At 41.4% G+C, this 19,061-nt stretch overlaps 2 protein-coding genes across 3 annotated transcripts; one reads left to right on the top strand and one right to left on the bottom strand.

Annotated features, from left to right (window-relative positions):
• Positions 1–521: 521 nt before the first annotated feature.
• prlhr2a (prolactin releasing hormone receptor 2a) lies at positions 522–4,069 on the top strand. Its single transcript, XM_035165419.2, has 2 exons — positions 522–1,069; positions 2,272–4,069. The coding sequence occupies exons 1-2, from the start codon at positions 555–557 to the stop codon at positions 2,906–2,908; spliced, it is 1,152 nt and encodes a 383-aa protein (XP_035021310.1). The 5' UTR covers positions 522–554; the 3' UTR covers positions 2,909–4,069.
• Positions 4,070–4,819: 750 nt separating this feature from the next.
• rab11fip1a (RAB11 family interacting protein 1 (class I) a) lies at positions 4,820–18,285 on the bottom strand. Of its 2 annotated transcripts, XM_035165418.2 has the most exons (6): positions 17,552–18,285; positions 11,410–11,840; positions 10,352–11,282; positions 7,228–8,964; positions 6,823–6,928; positions 4,820–6,421 (listed from the first exon to the last, which is right to left on the bottom strand). In XM_035165418.2, exons 1-6 carry the CDS (start codon positions 17,899–17,901, stop codon positions 6,218–6,220), a joined length of 3,759 nt encoding a protein of 1,252 aa, XP_035021309.2. In that variant the 5' UTR covers positions 17,902–18,285; the 3' UTR covers positions 4,820–6,217. The 2 variants fall into 2 exon arrangements, with proteins under 2 accessions (XP_035021309.2, XP_047197092.1); XM_047341136.1 differs by lacking the exon at positions 7,228–8,964.
• Between the last annotated feature and the right edge of the window lie 776 nt (positions 18,286–19,061).

Here is a 19,061-nt window from a genome sequence, read left to right as displayed (position 1 = left end):
TGTGATACTGTAACAGAAGACAGTTACTATTATTCAGTGCATTTCTCTTTGAAGCTTCATGCGCAAATGTGAATTATAAATGTATCGAAGAAGAGCCTCATTAAACTGAGCAATTTATCTGCAGTCGCACATGGTTGAAAAATTATAAAATGGAACATTTCTATTAAATTGATTGTGCGTGAACAGTTTGCATGACATGCTCATGTCTTTCATCATATCAGCACATCCCTGGCTTCAACGACTTCAAGTATGTGAAGCAAATATTGCAGCTGAAAAGAAAAAGATGGAAATGATGCAAATACATGAACCAATTCTCCATCATTGCAAACTATTAAAAATTATTTTCTCATTGGACAAATCTTTTGAAGTACTGTTGAAGTTTTTTAATTGAATCTGAAGGATTTAGATTTGCTCAGTATGTCCTTGGTATGTGCCTACAGAGACTGTACACATTTCGCATTTGTTCCAAGGTTGTTTAGGAAGAGACACAGTGAATATGTCCATGTGCTGTGTGATGTTTGTTGGACTAAATTTCCAACAAAACATCACATGCAATGCATTGTAGTCATGATTTCACACCTCCAGGTCGACATCAGCCTTCTGGGATGGAGGGCACAGGCAGCGGCTGGGCAGCTGAGCTCACCCCCCCATGCATGATGCTGCATGATGTGAATGGGAGTGACAGCGGTCAGGTCTTTGAGGTGGCGCTGCACAACAGCTCCTCCAAGCGCAGCCCCCAGTTTGTGGGCGTGGAGCTGCTGCAGTCCTTCAAGCCGCTCATCATCCCCTGCTACACCCTGGTGGCCCTGGTGGGCGTGTTCGGCAACTACCTGCTCCTCTACGTCATCTGCTGCACCCGCAAGATGCACAACGTCACCAACTTTTTCATCGGGAACCTGGCCTTCTCCGACATGCTGATGTGTGCCACGTGCGTCCCCTTCACGCTGGCGTACGCCTTCAACCCCCACGGCTGGGTGTTCGGGCGCTTCATGTGCTACCTGGTCTACCTCATCCAGCCTGTGACGGTGTACGTGTCAGTCTTCACTCTCACTGCCATCGGTGTGGACAGGTACGTCACAACAAACCAGGTGACTGTGGACAGACAATAATAATAAGCATGGGATCTGTTGTTTGCATGCATCTCTCCCTGATGCGTCATCAGAAGAGCAAAAAGCAAAACAAGTTCTGAGGATTTTCATCCAAACCCACTTAGCCACCTTTCCATAAACTCCTTTAAACAAGGTGCAAACATGCCTCTCTTGAAGGAAATTGCATCAAATTGCAGAGGCAGATGCAAATGTAAGCACCTGAATGTAGTGGATGATTTTATACCAGCTCTGAAAAGATGGGAGTGGAAATATGCAAGCACATAAGTGTATATAATCATCATTTTTTGGCAATGATAATTGAAACAATTTCTTGAATAATGTAACAGGAGTCCTGAAGTGTATTCGGGTTTTTCTTTGAGAAGCACTGTTGAGTTGTTTCAATGATAACCGATCTTGAAGTGGTTTTCTCTCCGCGCTCAAGAACTCTAAACGCTATAGTCTTCTAGAGGTCAAATGGACCATTTTTGAGACTTTTACTAGAAGAAATTGGATACATGTTTTAAACCTGAAACTCTGCAGCCTTGACTGATAAAATAAAATAAAATCCCATAAGTTACAGTGACCACACACATTTACTTCCTCTTTTCTCCTTTCTGCTAAATATTTCAATGTATTCTTGCACTGTGCTGCTTTTATTGATGTTTTAATCATGTGTTTACCATTTATGCTTCATCTGTAAAGAGATAATGATGTTTCTTTCATGGCTGCTCACACTACAGCAGATACAGCTCTTCACAGATACTGTTCACTGGAATCCCTCCTTTGGGTCTCTTCACATGTAAATCTCTCGATATGGAGAACAAAAAGAATGGAAGAGGGATTTGTCAGACTATACACTAAATACTGTACAATTTCCCCATCGCTAGTTGTGTCAAGCTGTTTTCGAGAGGAACAAATCCTTTCCCTTGTCGAGAATGGTGACAGCCGCAGATCCAATTTGTGATGTTTGTAAAGATAAAAACATGTTTTTTCTTGTTCCGAGCTACACAAGGCTGTTATTATCTGTGGTGCTCCAAAAGCTGAACGGTCATTTGCACGTTCTTCTTTGAAATTGAGTCCCCTGGCATGTCCCACATCCCCCCCCCCACACACACACACACACGTTTTAGACAGGACAGATCTCATCTAATCCCACTCTCCTCCTCCTCTTCTTTCTTTACAGATACTACGCCACAGTGCACCCTCTGAAAAAGCGCATCTCGGTCTTGGCGTGCACCTACCTCCTGTCCGGGATCTGGCTGCTGTCCTGCAGCCTGGTGGCCCCAGCTGTGGCTCACACCTACCACGTGGAGTTTAAGAACGAGGGCTTCACCATCTGCGAGGAGTTCTGGATGGGCCAGGAGCGGGAGCGGCTGGCCTACGCGTACAGCACCCTCTTCATCACCTACGTCCTGCCCCTCTCCGCGCTCTGCATCTCCTACCTGTGCATCTCTGTCAAGCTGCGGAACTGTGTCGTGCCCGGCCACCACACCCAGAGCCAGGCGGAGGCGCAGCGCATGCGCAAACGCAAGACCTTCCGCCTGGTGAGCCTGGTGGTGGCGGCCTTCGGAGTTTGCTGGTTGCCCATCAGCGTCTTCAACGTTCTGCGCGACATTGACATCGACCTGATCGACAAGAGGTACTTCCTGCTCATCCAGCTGCTCTGTCACCTGTGTGCCATGAGCTCGTCCTGCTGCAACCCGTTCCTCTACGCCTGGCTGCACGACCGCTTCCGCTCCGAGCTCCGCAAGATGTTCACGTGTCGCCGTCGCATCGGCATCTCGGCCAATAACTGTGCCACAGCCAGCGTGGTTCTGTAAAGCTCCTGTGTGTTAGGCAGCTGTTGTTTTCAAGTCTTTGCTTCTTTGGACAGACTTCATTCATCTCGTTCTGGAAACATGCAAATAACAGAATTAGATGAGTCAGATTCTCAACCTTCACCCCAAACTATCCACACTAAATTTGTCTCTGTAGTTCGCACAAAACGCTGTTTACAAAGATGGACAACATGACAGCTGCCCAAAGGGGAAACCAACATCTTGATCGCCATCTTGTGGTTGGCTGCAGTATAGGTTATAAACTCTACCTCCTCCATGTTAGAGGATGGGACATGGGACCAAACTAAAAAATACATGTCAAATAAAGGTTTCTCAAAGGTGGTTTCTGTCATTTTAGGTAGATTGAAGCACACTTATGTTTGTTCCAGTGTAAATATTTCCAGTACGCTCGGAATTCATTAGTTATTTGATGTTATAGAAATGGGGTGAAACATCATGATTGACGGCTGAGACTGACTCGTGATTGGTCAAGCGTGTGTATCGGTGTGGCTCCATCCACACTCACCGACACAGTCTGGCGTAAGATGCATTCGTATCCGGGATATATGGCTTCATATCTGGATAGTGGGAGGAAGTAGAGACAAGTCGTCCATCTTTATATAGCCAACAGTCGATGTGCAGTCTCCTTACTTGTTGACCTCTGACTGTTCAGATGGAGAATTCATGTGTTACTAATAACGGCTAATGCAGATCTCTAATTACAGAGATATAGAGTAGGTCACCGCTGTTTGTAATGCTCGCTGCATTCTTCAGACATATTGAATCAAGTGACATCATTCAAGGCAACTGATTATATTCTTTGCAGCTCCCTCTGGAGCCACAAAAGGCTTTAGACAAACATTTTTCACATAAGCAGTTGTTCTCCTGAAGACATGTAAACAGATAATAGTATAATACAGATTATATAAAATCAGTTGAGTTCCACTTTAAACCTCAACACAGTCAACTGCCATGTGTCCTTAAAAAGAAATGCAATCGCGTAGAGTAGCATGCTTTTTTAAAATTAAGATTTAACTCCTCTATTTTCTAAAATAGTGTCTTTTACATGAGGCTTGTTTATTGTAGAAATCTTGTTTTATGATTTATTTTGTGTGTGGACCATGAAAGACAATCCTCTTTTCACAGATTAAAAATATTGACTTACTTGGTTACAGGGATGAGTTTGGTGTCATTCTGCATTTTTATAATTGTTAACAGGTCTCATGAAAAGAACTAAACCAACAGTGCATTAATTCCTCTCTCTCAATACTCAGAGTTCCCAGGCCTTTCTGTGGGTCTCATCATCGAGCCCATTCTTTACTAATTAAGACAAGGGGTCACAAATATATTATCTCATTTTCTAATATAGGACAAGATAATTTCCCTGTAGCTTTATGTAAACATCACACACTGAGTAAATTGTGAATTTGTCTGGAACTATTTCCAGCTGTGGATTTGGTGCATAAGCACTAGCTTTTTGGATAAGAATGAAGGTCGGGGACACTGAGTAGTAAACTACAGTACATCAGTCTTTATTTAAACTTCTTGATCAATTCATTGTTGCTTTTGTCTTTTTAAACTGGAATCTGTTGCCGATAACAAAAGTATCCCTCACCAAACTTATCCAATACTCACAAATAAACAGTCTTGCATTTTTATTTCCCTTTTAAAACTTTTATTTTTGTATATTTGTATACAGGAATCTTGATCAAATTTTTAAACACATCAGAACTGAATATGATCTGAACAGACAGGTAGTGGGAAAACATTTTTAAAAAACACGCAAGACAATTCCAATTTTTTTTTAAAGGCTTACAAAATGATGAGCTGTGAAGATTAACATTTCATTTACGAGTGTTGCTTTCTTTGAAAATGTACACGGAATAACTGTAAGCAATCTCAAATACAACAGTCTGGTGAAATAATTAGTGTCTTTATTTAAATTTAAAATCAGCATCACTCCTTTGAGAAGTTTGACATTGACTGAATGATTATTTTCATGTCGGACAAACAAGAGATGGAGCCAATGACTGTCCGTCCAGCAAACATTAAAGTAATGAAAAAGATTTTGAAGGCACAGCTTTCACATTCTGAAAATGTTATATTGCTTTATTTTCTGCCAAGACATCAAAGAGGATTATAATGTGAAGGCAAAGATGCAGGTTTTCATTCATGATTGTAGTTCAAATACAAAGACCAGGCTGGTTATGACGGACTCTGAGTCTGTGACTGTTCTCCTAATGATTAGGTTTTAATCATTTCTGTATTTTTCTTTTATATAAATAGAACACAATTATCAAAATGATCAAAGTCTTAAATTATTATTAAAGAAACTTAATTCTGTAATATTTCTTGCATAATATTTAATTTTCCACCTAGTGCACCGGCTAGATTACAACCACATAAAGAAGAGGAAAAAACTGTTGTTATTCAAAGGATGTACAGTATTTGGTAGCTGGCTTTCTTTTATTGATTTCCTGGTTTTCAAAATAAAAACCTTGTTGAAGCAAAAGTGTAGGCACAATATCTTTTAAGGACTGGAAGACCAGCTGACATTCAACTGTGGTGAGTTAAACATGTGAGGAATGTTGAACATCTGCCAAATGGACTAACAAACAGAGTAAAATAAGACGTAAGTGAAAGAGGCAAAAGAAAGAGAAATGTGCACTTGTTTTTTTTACACAATCTTAATATTTAGCTCATGAGGGCAGAATTCCTAGTTAGTATTTGCAGGAAAGCTGAGTAAATGTACTGCAAATATATTTACAAGACAATACTAATACAGTCTGACCTAAACAAGATGGAGCATGTATTTGGAATGGTCGTATGTGGTTGAGTATATGGTCATGCATCACACAAAAGTTACACAAAGCCCAGTGTGAAGAGTAAAAATTAAAAAGGCCAGAGTAAGTGAAAACCTTTCTTCTCATTAAGTATATTAAATAATGCTCAACCCGAGTTCCAATCAAGTATGAAGTATAAATCAAGATAATGAAAATATTTTCATGGAACAATTAAAAGCAAATTCCAGTACCTTAGTGTCGGAACAAATACATTCATCTGCTTGTATAAAGATTTTCACTTGCTTGTTATGAAGTAATTATTAGTTCAGAGACATTTTCCAGCATTCTGAAAAAAGACTCTGAAAGTTAAAGAAAGTGCATATGCTCTAAGACCTTCGTGGAGATCGTGTCCCTCAGTGACAACGTGCACTGAGAGAACACGATGACACAGTGACAACAGTACAAACTCACACAAGAAAGACAGAACTGAGTCCCCGAGTGGGCCTGTGTCGTTCGAGCCGCCACGGCCTTACACTTGCTTGGTGGCGTTTAAGGCTTGCAGGATACTGGGTTTCTCCTCGATGACTCGCACCACCAGGTTGTCGATGTACTCTTCCAGCTCCACGATTTTGGCGTCCTTCTTGGACAGGTCTGTTTGCTGCTTCACCACCATTGTGATCAACTCCCCCTGGGTGAGCTGAGTGTAAGGTCCGCTTCCTAACGGGTCTGCCACCTGAGGGACACGACAAAAGGTAAATACAGTTTATAACTATTTATTGATTTAATTGAACTGTAATGACTCTTTGGATTATACCCAGAGAGAATACGCTCAAGAATGTTTCAACAGAGATTTAAAAGATAATTATATCACAAGTTTACTTGGCTTTTCTGTAGCTTTCAGCCAAATCATCTTATGAGCAGATTGAGTATTCCTCAATTACAGACAACTGTGAAAAACACATAATGAGTGGACTTTTTGTCATGAATTGGGTTCAAACTCCAAGTTCCAGGGGTTAAAAATAAGGCTGTCAACTGCAACTGACATTTTGTCATTAAGTTAATATTTAAAGTCTTTAAAAGATTTCTCAGAATTACCTTAAAAAAGGTAAAATGTTATTTATGTCATGACAGTACCTTAATCTTCCCCGGTGTACTGTCCCGGACCTTTATCTCCTTCCCAGTTTGGGTGCTGGTGGCATGTTGGCTCTCAACTGAGGTCAGGGGCTTCACGGGATGAGGCCTGTAAAGAAAGCACACACATTATCATAAAGCACAGAAAGAGATCACAATTTCACATTCACAATTTCCTCTGGTGTTTTGCGAATCTTGCAAATCATTTCACTGTGATCCATGTGCACTTTTCAGAATTTAACCCAAAATGAGGAATGGAAGCCAAGAAATCACAAGCTCTCAAAGCAGTCACTCCCAAAGTAAATCCTAAGACCTTATCTGCCTCCCAATAAAACAACAGCAGCCATGTGCAAATCTAGATAAACAGTCCACATAAGTATTCTTTGTAAGGAACCTCTTCAATCTCACCTGCGTGCCGTTAAGGCTTGCCCACCTCCATTGCTATTCTGAGCACTGACAGGCTGAACCTCAGACGGTGAGACCCACGCTTGCAAAAGTGTCTTTCCCCCAGACAGAGCCCCTGGTTCCTCCGTAATAGCCTGGAGGGGCTCAGAGGAAGTCAACGCAGAGGGAACAGCAAAAGGTTCAGCTCCAAACTGATCCTCTACTTTGTAAAAACCGCTCTGTGTCTTCACGTCAGCTTGAGGCTGAAGTGCGACCGGCTCCTTCCTGACATCGTTTGTGACGAGGTCTTGGTTAGCTGCCATTTTGGTTGTTCCTTCTTTAGATGCTGGCTCTTGTTGAGACTGGAGACCTTTATCTTCCAGGGGAGTTTTTGATGTAAGACTCCGTCTCTGTGAAGTCTTTCTTTGAAAAGCATGAAAGCCCGCTTGCTCTGAGTCTTTCCTTTTTGGACTCTGGTTGTTTGAATTGCTGCGACTAAAACTAGCAAAGGGATCTGTTGGCTTATCTTGACTAAAAATGTTATCAAGATCATCGGCTGTCATTCCCTGAATTTCAGGTTTCTGTTCTTTCTGGATGTTGCCAGTCAAAAGGTTGTCGACTTCTTGCTTCTGCTTCTGCTGTGCCCACGGGTCTTTGGATAGAAGCTCAGTGCTGGGGAACGGGTCAAACTCTACCAAGTTTTCCCTTGCCTGCCTACTCTTTTTGTCCATGCTTTTCACACTCTGACTAAATAATGTTTGGGCATTACTGTTCTGTTTTTTGTCAGCAGCAGAAACTTCTTTCTGTATTGGCTCATTGCCGTTAGACCTCTGTCTGGGTTTGGCAGTGGGTGCTTCTTTCCGCTGATCTTCTGGTGGACTTGTGTCCATTTGGATACTTGGTCTGGGTGCAAGTGTAGCTGCGGGTGATGGCTGCAACGCCTTCCTCGCTCCATCCCTGGACATCCCAGAGAGACCTTCTCTGCTTGCTAAGTCAGTGTTTCTCGGTCCCTGCACTGCAGACGGATTAGGTCTCATGCCAGACTGCTGGGCAGTGTACTGGTTTTGACCGATTGATTGAGGATGTGGGGATAAGACTGGTTTAGGGGGAGCTGGGGCCGCTGCCTTTTTTAACGACATAGGTTTGGTCTCCTCAGGTATTGTTTGATAATGCCTCATGGCAGGACTCTCTTGCGATGTGAACGACCTAGGACTCGGATCATGCCCCACTGGGCCATCCACACTCATCTCTGGACCCAGAAGTTCAGGTGCAGTGTCCCTTTGTCTCTGATTGACCTCAGCGGTAATATGATCCCACAGAGTGTGCCCTTGTACTCCGTGCCTCTTCTTTGGGAAGAGGGATTCATAATCAGGAAGTGGTATAGACATTTTTTTGCCTTGTTGCGATCCGTCTGCCTCTACGAAAGGACTTTTCATCTCTCTGACAGGAATGGGATTTCCTCCTGTTTGGTTCCCATGTAGATGATACGTAGGTGGCAGGGGGGCGTTTTTCTTCTTGTCCGCCATGGTGGGTGAAGATCCCTCAGATTCCACAGATGACAAATCCTCTGTGCTCCCACGAGGGGAACCAGACAGGCTTTTGCTTACGTTTGGTGGAGGCAACGATGAGTGGAATTTGGAGAAACTATCAGGGGGCTCAGACGGGACACTAGAGAGGGTGGACTCAGAGGCGGCTGGGGAAGGACACAGCTGACTGGGGGTTTGGCAGTCAGGGGGTTCAGACTCCAGAATTTGAACCAATCTGCCAAGGAGTGAAAACAAAGGCCTACGGGTCAGTGTGACCATCACATTATCTTAAGTCACTTCCACCAATGTACAACCCGTCACCAATTTAACTTGAATCTCACATGTCTAGAAGTCAGTCAATAAAAACAATTCGATTTGCCATTTACAAACGCACATAATGTAGCGCCTAAAAATCAATACTCACTTCACGACTAACTCAAATCTTATTAAACTGAGAATATTTCATCTGTGACGACAAACTTAATGATATCACAGTTAAGAAAGGTCTCTTAAATATGACAAGCTCACATAAAATGCTGCACTGTTCAGTGTTAACAGCCAAACTACAGACAGTACATCTGATATTCACGTCATGCGGATACGGTTTCTATTTTTAGCTGTCCAATTTGTTGAGCACAATGTGACATTTCTGCTGTAAGATTTTGAAACTTTGATCATACTAGATAGTCCAACATGGCATCAAAATGTAATAAAATATACAACACAACTAAATAATACAATTAATCTGCCATCGAGCAAACTTCCTTGAAAATGAGGACCAATGTAATAACCATGACAACAGCAGGAACAAGCTTCTTACCGTAACCATTCCAAAATTTAAAAATCCAATCCAGTCCACAAGAAAGTAAAAAAAAACACCATTTAAACTAAAATCGGATCACCCAGAAAGTCACACTGTCGCTGCTTCTCTCCTTATGAGGAGTTCGAAACCTGCTCCACAACATCTTCACAAGCTCAAGCCACACCCAACTTCTCATCTGTGCTGAGACCAAACTGGTCAAACACGTCAGTCAACTACAGGATGGAATTCAGAGCTTTGGTTATTCAACACACTGACAGGGTTGAGGCACCAGGAACAGAAACAGGGCGGAGAGTAGTGGAAGTTCCAAGTTTCAGTGTTGACATCTCGGTGCAGGAAGAAGCTTTGTAACCGGAGCAAACTATGTGGGATTTCTACATTTCTATGTGTCTTGGTGATGACTAGATAACAGAGCAGAGAAAAAAAACCCCCTCTTCTTTATGCTTTGCTGTTGTTAAGTTAAATATGATGCACATAGTACTTAAAATTACATTACATTACATTTCATTTAGCTGACGCTTTTATCCAAAGCGACTTACAATAAGTGCATTCAACCATGAGGGTACAAACCCAGAACAACAAGAATAGAGAAAGTAAAATTTCTTCAAAAGAGCAAAACTACAAAGTGCTATAAGTGAGTGCCATTTTAAAATGCGTCGGTATGTGCAGGTACTGGTCAAATTCCAGTCACGCAAGTCTAAGAATAGTGAAACAATAGCATCCCCAGCATCCCAACAATGATATAACAACATCAATACTTTATTATGAGCATATAATGCAACAATATGAAAATAAGGCATACCTGGGTTTGACTGCAGACACTTTGGCAGTGCGGTTGAGGAAGACCATGGCTGATGGGGTTTGAGGATTACGGCTGGATTTCTGAGGATCAGCTGGACTTTCATTACTGCTGAGAGGAATGTCTTCAAATGGGTTAGTGGAGTGGTGGGAGATCGGTTGATCAAGACTGCTTGAGTCACTGCGAGGGGCTGTTTCAGGCAACTCCTCTTTAGTTTGCTGCTGCACCTCCTCTTTTTTCTCCTCCTTCTTTCTGATCATTCCGAACAGAGTTGACAGCCTGTCACTCATGGAGGCCTCCTCCTGTCGTTTCTGCTCCTCTGATTTGCGACGCTCCTCCTCAAGATTCTGATTCTCCGCTGCATGTCGCATCCTATGCTCTTCCTCTTGCTTTCTTTTTTCTTCCTCCTCCTCCTCCCTCTGTTTCTTCCTCCTTGCTTCATCCTCGAGGAATTTTCGGTTCCTCTCCTGTTCCTCTTGATATCTGCGCTCCTCTTCCTCCTGCAGTCTCCTGGCATCTGCCCTGTATTTCTCCTCATCCTCCACCCTCTTTACTTCGGCTATGTGCCTCTCTTCTGCCTGCCGTCTCTCTTCCTCCTGTTGATGGCGTTGTTGCTCCAGTATAGCTCTGTCTGTTGATTCATGCCTGGAGGTGGGGGTGGGGTCAGCTACACTTCTGGAGGAACTTGCAGAGGCATCTGAGGTGTGTTTGTGGACATCTTCCACAGAGCCTTGGCCTGAGCTGTTCAGACTGAGAGTAGATCCACTCTTTGGCTCCGTCTCCTCTGTGTACACATGACTGCCGTTGATGCAAAAGTTGTTCTGGTCACTGTTGCTCTGCTTGGAGCGACCCAGTAGGGAGAAAGGACCCTGAGACACCTTGCTGTCAGAGCTGCCTGATCGCTTGTGTCCCAGGAATTTGAATTTCTTCTTCACTGTGGGAAGAGAAAGAGAGAAGACTGATAAAAAAACCACATAACTTACATAACTTGCACTGTGCAGCAGAAGAAAGACAGAACTATCCACAGACAGAGCACACTGAGTGCAGAAAGGTTATGTTACCTTCAGGTGAGTCTACATTGAGGCCAGATGAGCGGCTGCCACTAAGAGATGAGTTCTTCTCAGGAAGAGTCCCCAGTGTAGACATGGACTGTGAAATGTTACGCTGCAAGTTGGATTTAGGTGCAAAGAGGGATTTGAGCTTGGATTTCTTTTTCACAGACTGATTGAGTGACTGAGCATCAGCCTCTCCGTCACTGTCAGTGAGGACCTGGCTGACAGAGGGAACGATGGCTGAGGCAGAGTCAGAGAAGCTGTCCTTCTTCTTTCCACGGACTTTGTCCTTCAGCTTGGAGATGCGTGAGCGTGGTTTGTCTTGCATAGACAGGTCAAACATGCTGGCCGACATGTTGTTTCTCATGAACTGTATATCTAGCAGCACTTCCCCTCGCACCTTATCTGCTTTTCCAGACTTGTCCACCAACTTGAACCAACTGCAGAGAAAAAAATACATAAACAGGGGGTTGAATTGAAAGTTTTGCAAGATCACAGAAACTGTCTTTAGAATTAATAAAAGGATCAAAACTTTCCCACTGCACAGTTTGCTACATTGCAACAGGTAGCATGTGAATTGGTATCAAGACACGAATTACATGACTCATACAGGTTAACATGTGCAGGACACAGGCAAAATAATTTCAGTCTAGTTAAATTAAAACAGTGTTAACTGACCATTTCTGATTCAGCTTTTTTGTTATGTGAAATTGACATTTTCAATTAATAGCGGTTTAACACAAAATGAATCAACAACACTTGTGAATAATTACCAATCCACTGTTAATCAAGCAGAAATGATAAACAGTCGCTTTTTACTAGATTCCAAATATAATGATTAATTTTTTATCTTTTTTATTTTAATTACCATGCTCTGAGAACATGTTTTAAGTGTAAGATGTGTAGACAGAATTTTTTGAGAGTGATGCTGACACAGATATTAGGGAGTAAAACATTTCTTATGCTGATATATTATATGCCGATATATCTACAAATATATAAATATTGGCAATGATTACTAAGATGTCGTTATCAACCCGCATACACTTTATTATAAGAAACTGTAAATAAAAAGATTACACAGATACAACCAAATATATAGAACTTGATTCGAGAAAATAAACATATATTCCCCACTGGCGAATATCATCAAAAATCAACATCAATACCAATGTGTCTGTGAAAGGCTCACCAACCGATAAATCAGTTGAGATCTAAAGATGAATATAATAAATTACATACTGTAAATAAATATCCAACATAAATCGCCTGGTTCCTAACGACTCTGACTTCAAATGCTTTATATCAGTTTGAGTTCATGTGCTGCGTCTCATTCGACCCGAGACTGAAAGGTGTCATTAACCAGTGTATGGGTTGTTCCAGTTCCTGTTGGTCATACCATGCACACCACAGATAAAGCCTGACAATTACAGCTTTGTTCCCACACCCCCCAGCCCCAACTATGTCCTTTGTGTTGTACAGCATCAGCACTTATTGTCTGTAAGGGGAAGGTAGGAGAGTTCTGGAGAGCACTGTCTAAAACCATGCCAAAACAAGCCATTAGCACCATTACATACAGATGCTTTCAGCGTGTGCAATTAAAGCCTCGCTATGAATAGACGCATTATAGGGATAGTTCACTGAAAAATTTAAATTCACTCATCTACTCACCACTATGCCGGTGGAGGGGTGGGTTAAGTGTTTACGTTCACAAAACACTGTTGAAGTATCAGTGGTAAGCAGTGTTGCAGCCAAATCCAATACAACTGAGGTAACTGGGGATCAATTCTTGGTGTGAATGACCTTGTTTCGAGTTGAATTTGAAAGTCATGGCTTATGGACACTTGGATGACACCACAGAAGCAACATGGAGGCAAGTTTTATTTACGTTGGAAGAATTGATCCCCAGTTACTTCAATTGTATTGGATTTGGCTGCAACACGGTTTACCCCTGAAACTCCAAAAGTGTTTTGTGGATACACTTCACCCACCCCTCCATCAGCTTTGTCGTGAGCAGATGAGTGACATTTCATTTTTGGGTGAACTATCCCTTTAATACTGTAGACAAGGCGCCCATTATGGTGACCCTTTCTCCTTCTGAACTCTTTTTATCCACAGAGGGGCACTTCAACTATTTCACTCCAAGTAAAGGTGAATTCCTCTTTAATCATTTTGTAGAATAAAACTGTATGTGGGCCCCGGTAAGAATCAATCTAACTTTGAGGGGAATAATGAGGAGTATGCTGAGAATATCTATTACTGAATGCAAATATAATAGTGACAGTGAACGAAGTGGTGCATAGACTGCACTACTCAAAAACAAAGCTGAACCGCATTTTCCCATCAGTCTCTTCTCAATGTGATGAATGTGGCTCTGCTCAGGGTTCACTGGCGCACCTTTTTTGGTTTTGCCCATCTCTGTATAGCTTTTGGATTCAATTTTCATTTTACATATATGTAATTGTGTAATCTGTGTGGCAGCTTTTTTGCTTTTGTTTTGATTGTTGTTAGGTTTTGTTCAAGTAAAATTTTCTTTGTATTATGTGTCCTGTCAACACTTTGTTACGTACCTGAAAATTGTAAATAAAGTATTTTTTTTAAAAGTGACAGTGAGCAGGCCGTTCAAAGCGGTTCATGTGGAGTTTACTGCTGCAGCATTTATTTTTCGTGCCATCGCTCAGACTTCCAGGCATGCTCTTCTAGGGAGAACAGTCAGGAAACAAGCATGGGAGTGAACCAACATTCCTCAAACGCTTTCAAACAAGCAGGGAGGTGATGTTCAGTACGTGAGGTAATGAATGTTACGCTAAATATAATTCAAACACTCCTCGTTTCCAACCCTGAACCCAGCCTGCCAAGTCAAACAATCATTAACCAAGTCTATCTACGAGGACAGAGATCAAGCCAATCGAGAAACCGATGTTGTTCTTCTTGCCTATTATGTCAGAGTACGCATTTAAGTTGACTCTAATAATACAATGCTTTATGACAGTTGTTAAAAAGCCGACAGGGTGTGCATGTTCTGTCATGTCTGATGCACACTGGTCCTGCTGTACAGGTTCCCTTTGTCAACTGTCAAGGGCACTTCTCTTACATGCGTAATGATTAACAAGCCTGTGTTTACCCTACTGGTGCTCTGCAGAATTAACTCAACCATTAAAACAACATAGTGTAAATAGAGTAAAACATAGATAGATTCCACTGAAACATTGTTTAAAACTCAGAGATAACTAATTTAAGAAGATTCATCACTTATCAAATAATGTTTAAATTATAAATATTCTTAAAGCCAGGGCTGCAGTTATATAAATTGATATTTTGTTTGGACTCACTGAAGGTGACTCTCGTACTGGGTGAACACAAATCGTACGTCACTGAGGGATTTATTTTTAGTGCCACTGATTACAAAACAAATATTGTGGCTCTGTTGTCTGAACTAATCAATCTGACTCTAAAGAACAGCTCTGTCACTACTGGAGTTGGTCCAGTATCATCACTAACTATTTTTATGATGGATGAATTGGTTTAGTCATGTTTTAAGCAATCATTTCCAAATATTTATAACTTCAATCTTTAAATTGTGAGATTTTTTCTTTGGGGTTTAAACAAACGTTCATACAAAACAAGAAATATGAAATCATTACTTGTACATTATATCAATATATATCAGTAACTAATCAAAATGTATCAAAGATTTAAAATGTTTCATAGCGGTATGATCATTAGGTGAATAACCAATTAGTTGATAGAAAAAGACAACAAATAATTTGATAATTGATTTGTTTTAATTTTTAAGCAAATATTAGGGGTAAATGTAAATATGTAAAAAATGATATAGCAATTATTCAAAACAGCTATTGTAGCTGTGATGAGTTGTGTGATTTTCTGCATTTCGTTTTGACAAAGAAATATAATTATGATGACGAGACCTTTGCTGGCGTCTGCTCTAAACAACCATGTTCCCTAAAACCTGGAGAATAAGATTTGTAGGACACAATGTCTGGAGCAGCACAATCACTCATTTACAAATGGTACGACACATTTGCCTTAATCAAAACATTGGAGGTCCAGCATATTGCACTTGGTCATATTGTAATTTTGATACTAAATGGTGAATATTGCTGTGTTTCAGACATTTAGATAAACAACAAAAACCATCACATTAAACTCTGGAAAAAATGTGATGGCTATTATTCAAACTTTTTGACAATTTATAGACCTAGACAAATCAATTTTCAATTTATCATGCAAATAATAGTAGTAAATCAGTTACATACTGAAAAACTCTCTAAACTTATAACTAACACTAACCATTTAAATTACATTTTTCCAAGGTTTTGATCTTATTTGTCTGATGATTTGGGATAATTAATGCTTCTCACTCTCTGACAAACTCAAATGTGTGGCGTTATAACCTCATTTCCTCTCGAATGCACTCTTTTGTATTAGAGGCAACTGCAGAGTTCCCTTTCAACAGAAAAACAAAGTCCTCAATGTCACACCCTGTATCAGTAGTACAAGGAAGCAGGGTAGTAATTTAACACCACGCTTTCAGGCGACAACAGCAACATCCAATACCCAGCCTTTATGTTGGATCTTAAAAGGAGATGGAAAGAGGAGACCTAGCACGGACAGTCATGGTGCTCTGCCATTGAAGTGTAAAAACTTGCCGTGCAATAACAAGATAACCTTTCAGATATGATGGTGATAAATAAGTGAATGAGGTCATTCCAGCACCATGCTCACTCAGGCTTTACCAAAGGTCATTTCAGAAGCACATAATTAAATATATTTAAGAACTATATTGGGAGGGAATTACCAAGGTAAGATACAGTTGACAGTTTCTATATGAAGCCCTCTTCATATTGAAAATGCATCTCACAAAAGGGGGTGTGTATATCCTAATTCAAAGCAAATAAAATGTTTTATTTTGAGTCTTGTTACGCCCATGTTACACCCATGAGTCATGTCTGACTCATTTAACACATCAGGGTGTGAGCAAAAAATAAACTTAAACTTAACTGCTAAATAACCCAGGGGAATGTGCAGAAGTAACAGCAGCAGTAGGAGAAACAAAAAACAAAAAAAGATTTCCAGAAAGGCTTCAATAACCAAGCTGCCAGTAACAGAGTTGGCTTCACACCAGATCATGAAGTAAAAGCCTCAGCCAAACGTTTGAGGTGTGGCCCAGCGGGGATAGGAAAGACAGAAGGAAGCTGAGATGAGACTTATTTTGGTTCGTTTTCCCACCAACTGCATGGTTTCTGTTTTTCCTTCCAGACACTGATAAGAGGAGGGAGGGTAAAGTCAGCTCATCACCATGTCTATGTTTTTTTTAAAACTCCATTTTGTGACGTATTTTAAGATCACAATATTTGATGTGTACACGGTGTATTCTTTTCTCCCATTAATGAAACTTAACTTATATCAATGTAATGAACATGAAAAAGGATTAATATATAATTCACACGTTTCAAAGTGTGAAGCAAGTCAAAGACTGTAATGGGCTTTATGTGTGGTGTTTTACAACATTTAATGTTCAATGATTTTTGTTACATTTACCATCTTTGCATTAAAAGCAGTAAACTGTTTTGGAGAATATCTAACATCAACATCGTATTGATATGACAGTAAAAGACCTTTGTTTGTTTTTGGTTTTCGTATAAGCCACAGAAATTGTGTTCATGCTTTCCACTTCAAAACAATACACAAACGTGTCGGAAAACCAATGACATTGGTTTGTTTATAGTCAACCACTAAGGAGGATGTGGACATTTAAAAAAAAAAAGAGGAAGTTTTGTCAGTCTGGGCTCAAACTAATTTAAGAAAATAAATCTAAATGAATATCAACAATGGTCCGGTGTGTAACTGGGGATAAAGCTACATGATATTAGCTACATGATATTAGCCAAACTATTTATCAGAAGATAAGCCGTTTCTCTGGCTGTAACGTTTGTGATGTTGTCTACATCACAGTGAACTTTTGAACTGATACTGAAGTTATGTGAATGTTATTAGTTTCCACACTGCAACATGTGTGGAATGAGGTCATCAGACATTATCCAGATTAGACACCTGATCCTCTGACACAGTGGAACAGTGACCTCATGAGGGATGACCACATGAGGCCCACTTCACAGCGCGGACTTACTCGGTCTTTGTGCGGGACCTGTCGTCGTGTAGATCCAGGAGGTTGATCACAGCTTGACCCAGGAACTTGTCGAGTCCCACCTGTGCCCGGTGCATCACGATGACGTGCAGGGTGCATCGCTCGGCGTTTCCCGGGTGGAAGAGCGGCAGGTCGAACGAAGCCTCCTCCTTCCACACCGGAGCGACGCTTTTCTCGGCCACCGAGGTGGAGAACTTGTCTTTGGCCACCTGCATGATGGCGTAGGAGTCGTTGGTGCCATTCTTCCCCTTGACGCGCAGGCTTCGAGCCTGGTGCACCGTTACCTGGACGCTGGTGGGGAACCACTTCTGGCTCTGGTCCACCAGAGACATGGTTTAACCCCCGTGTAGATTAACCCAAGTTAATCCGGGTAGTCTTAAAGGTCTTTGACACCGTCGGGCCGCTGGTTAACCTCTCCCTGGGCTGTGTTTACCTCACCTTCGCCGCCCTCTGTCGCTGTGAGTTCCTGTTACCGAGCTGGACTCCTGTTCAGGAAGCTCGGGCTGGTGTCGCAACACGTCTCCCTCCTCTGAGTGGAAAGTTTTTAAGTTAAGTTAACACAAACTCGACGTCAGTAGCGGCCTGTGTAACCGCACCACGACATAGCTGCGGGGAGACTGACTGCAGAAAGAGGCGAAAACACAAAGACGCTGCTGCTCCTCGGCTGAGTTAGTCACTTCACTTCCCTGATGTTGTCAGTTCCCATCCAGGACACGCAGAACGCGACGCGATTGGCTGATATTTCTTTCAGTCTTTTGAGGCGCGTCAGTGATTGGACAGTGGAGGAGGCGGGCGGTGGAACATGGCGGACCGTTAACCGTGATATCAGCCACTGATCGGGAATCAGTTTACTCGTGTGACAGTCACAGAGGAGTCTAATAGAGCAACAGCGAACACTGAACTGAGGCCAGCCATGCTCATGTAGCACAGGACGGAAGATGAATTCTTTTTTCTCTCCCTTTATTTAGCGTGTAAAACTATAGTAAGGATTAGTTTAGTTAAGTTTCTTGAATGATATACGACAATTAAAACATATTTTAAAAATATCTAATCCTGTCACTGCAGGAATGATTTCTTTATTGTAACAGACAAATATGGTTTGGATATGCAACATTTAAAAATCACAATTTGTTTTGGTACATGTAATGACTGGTGAAATGATGTCAAGTGGCCTGAGATTAATCCATCAGTCCACCCAGTCATCCAAAACTCACCAGGATGAAATTACATTATCTTCTATCTCTCTCCCACTTCTTATTATCTTGTACTTGATCCATCCATTAGGCCTTCATCAACACATTAAGCAGCACATTTAATTCTAGGCTTACATGTAAGGTTGATTGTTTCCAGGGCGTACAATGGAGAAGAAAATGTTCCACTTCATCTCATAGTCATAGGCGTTTGTAGGCTTGTCCTGAGTAATAAAATAGAGATCACTCAACAGAGTTCAAGTTTCCGAAAGAAAGAGAAATTGAAATCACATCAAATTATA

Source organism: Hippoglossus stenolepis, chromosome 9, assembly GCF_022539355.2.
Source record: "Hippoglossus stenolepis isolate QCI-W04-F060 chromosome 9, HSTE1.2, whole genome shotgun sequence".
Classification (NCBI taxonomy): domain Eukaryota; kingdom Metazoa; phylum Chordata; class Actinopteri; order Pleuronectiformes; family Pleuronectidae; genus Hippoglossus; species Hippoglossus stenolepis.
This window is presented reverse-complemented; position numbering and strand designations above follow the sequence as displayed.

Excerpts from the sequence above, each read along its gene's own strand:
- prlhr2a (XM_035165419.2), top strand. The coding sequence starts at position 555 with ATGCATTGTAGTCATGATTTCACACCTCCAGGTCGACATCAGCCTTCT. Across the intron at positions 1,070-2,271 it reads ACTGCCATCGGTGTGGACAG|ATACTACGCCACAGTGCACC; the intron begins GTACGTCACAAC and ends CTTTCTTTACAG.
- rab11fip1a (XM_035165418.2), bottom strand. The coding sequence starts at position 17,901 with ATGTCTCTGGTGGACCAGAGCCAGAAGTGGTTCCCCACCAGCGTCCAG. Across the intron at positions 8,965-10,351 it reads GTGTCTGCAGTCAAACCCAG|ATTGGTTCAAATTCTGGAGT; the intron begins GTATGCCTTATT and ends ACTCCTTGGCAG. Across the intron at positions 6,929-7,227 it reads CAAGCCTTAACGGCACGCAG|GCCTCATCCCGTGAAGCCCC; the intron begins GTGAGATTGAAG and ends CTTTCTTTACAG.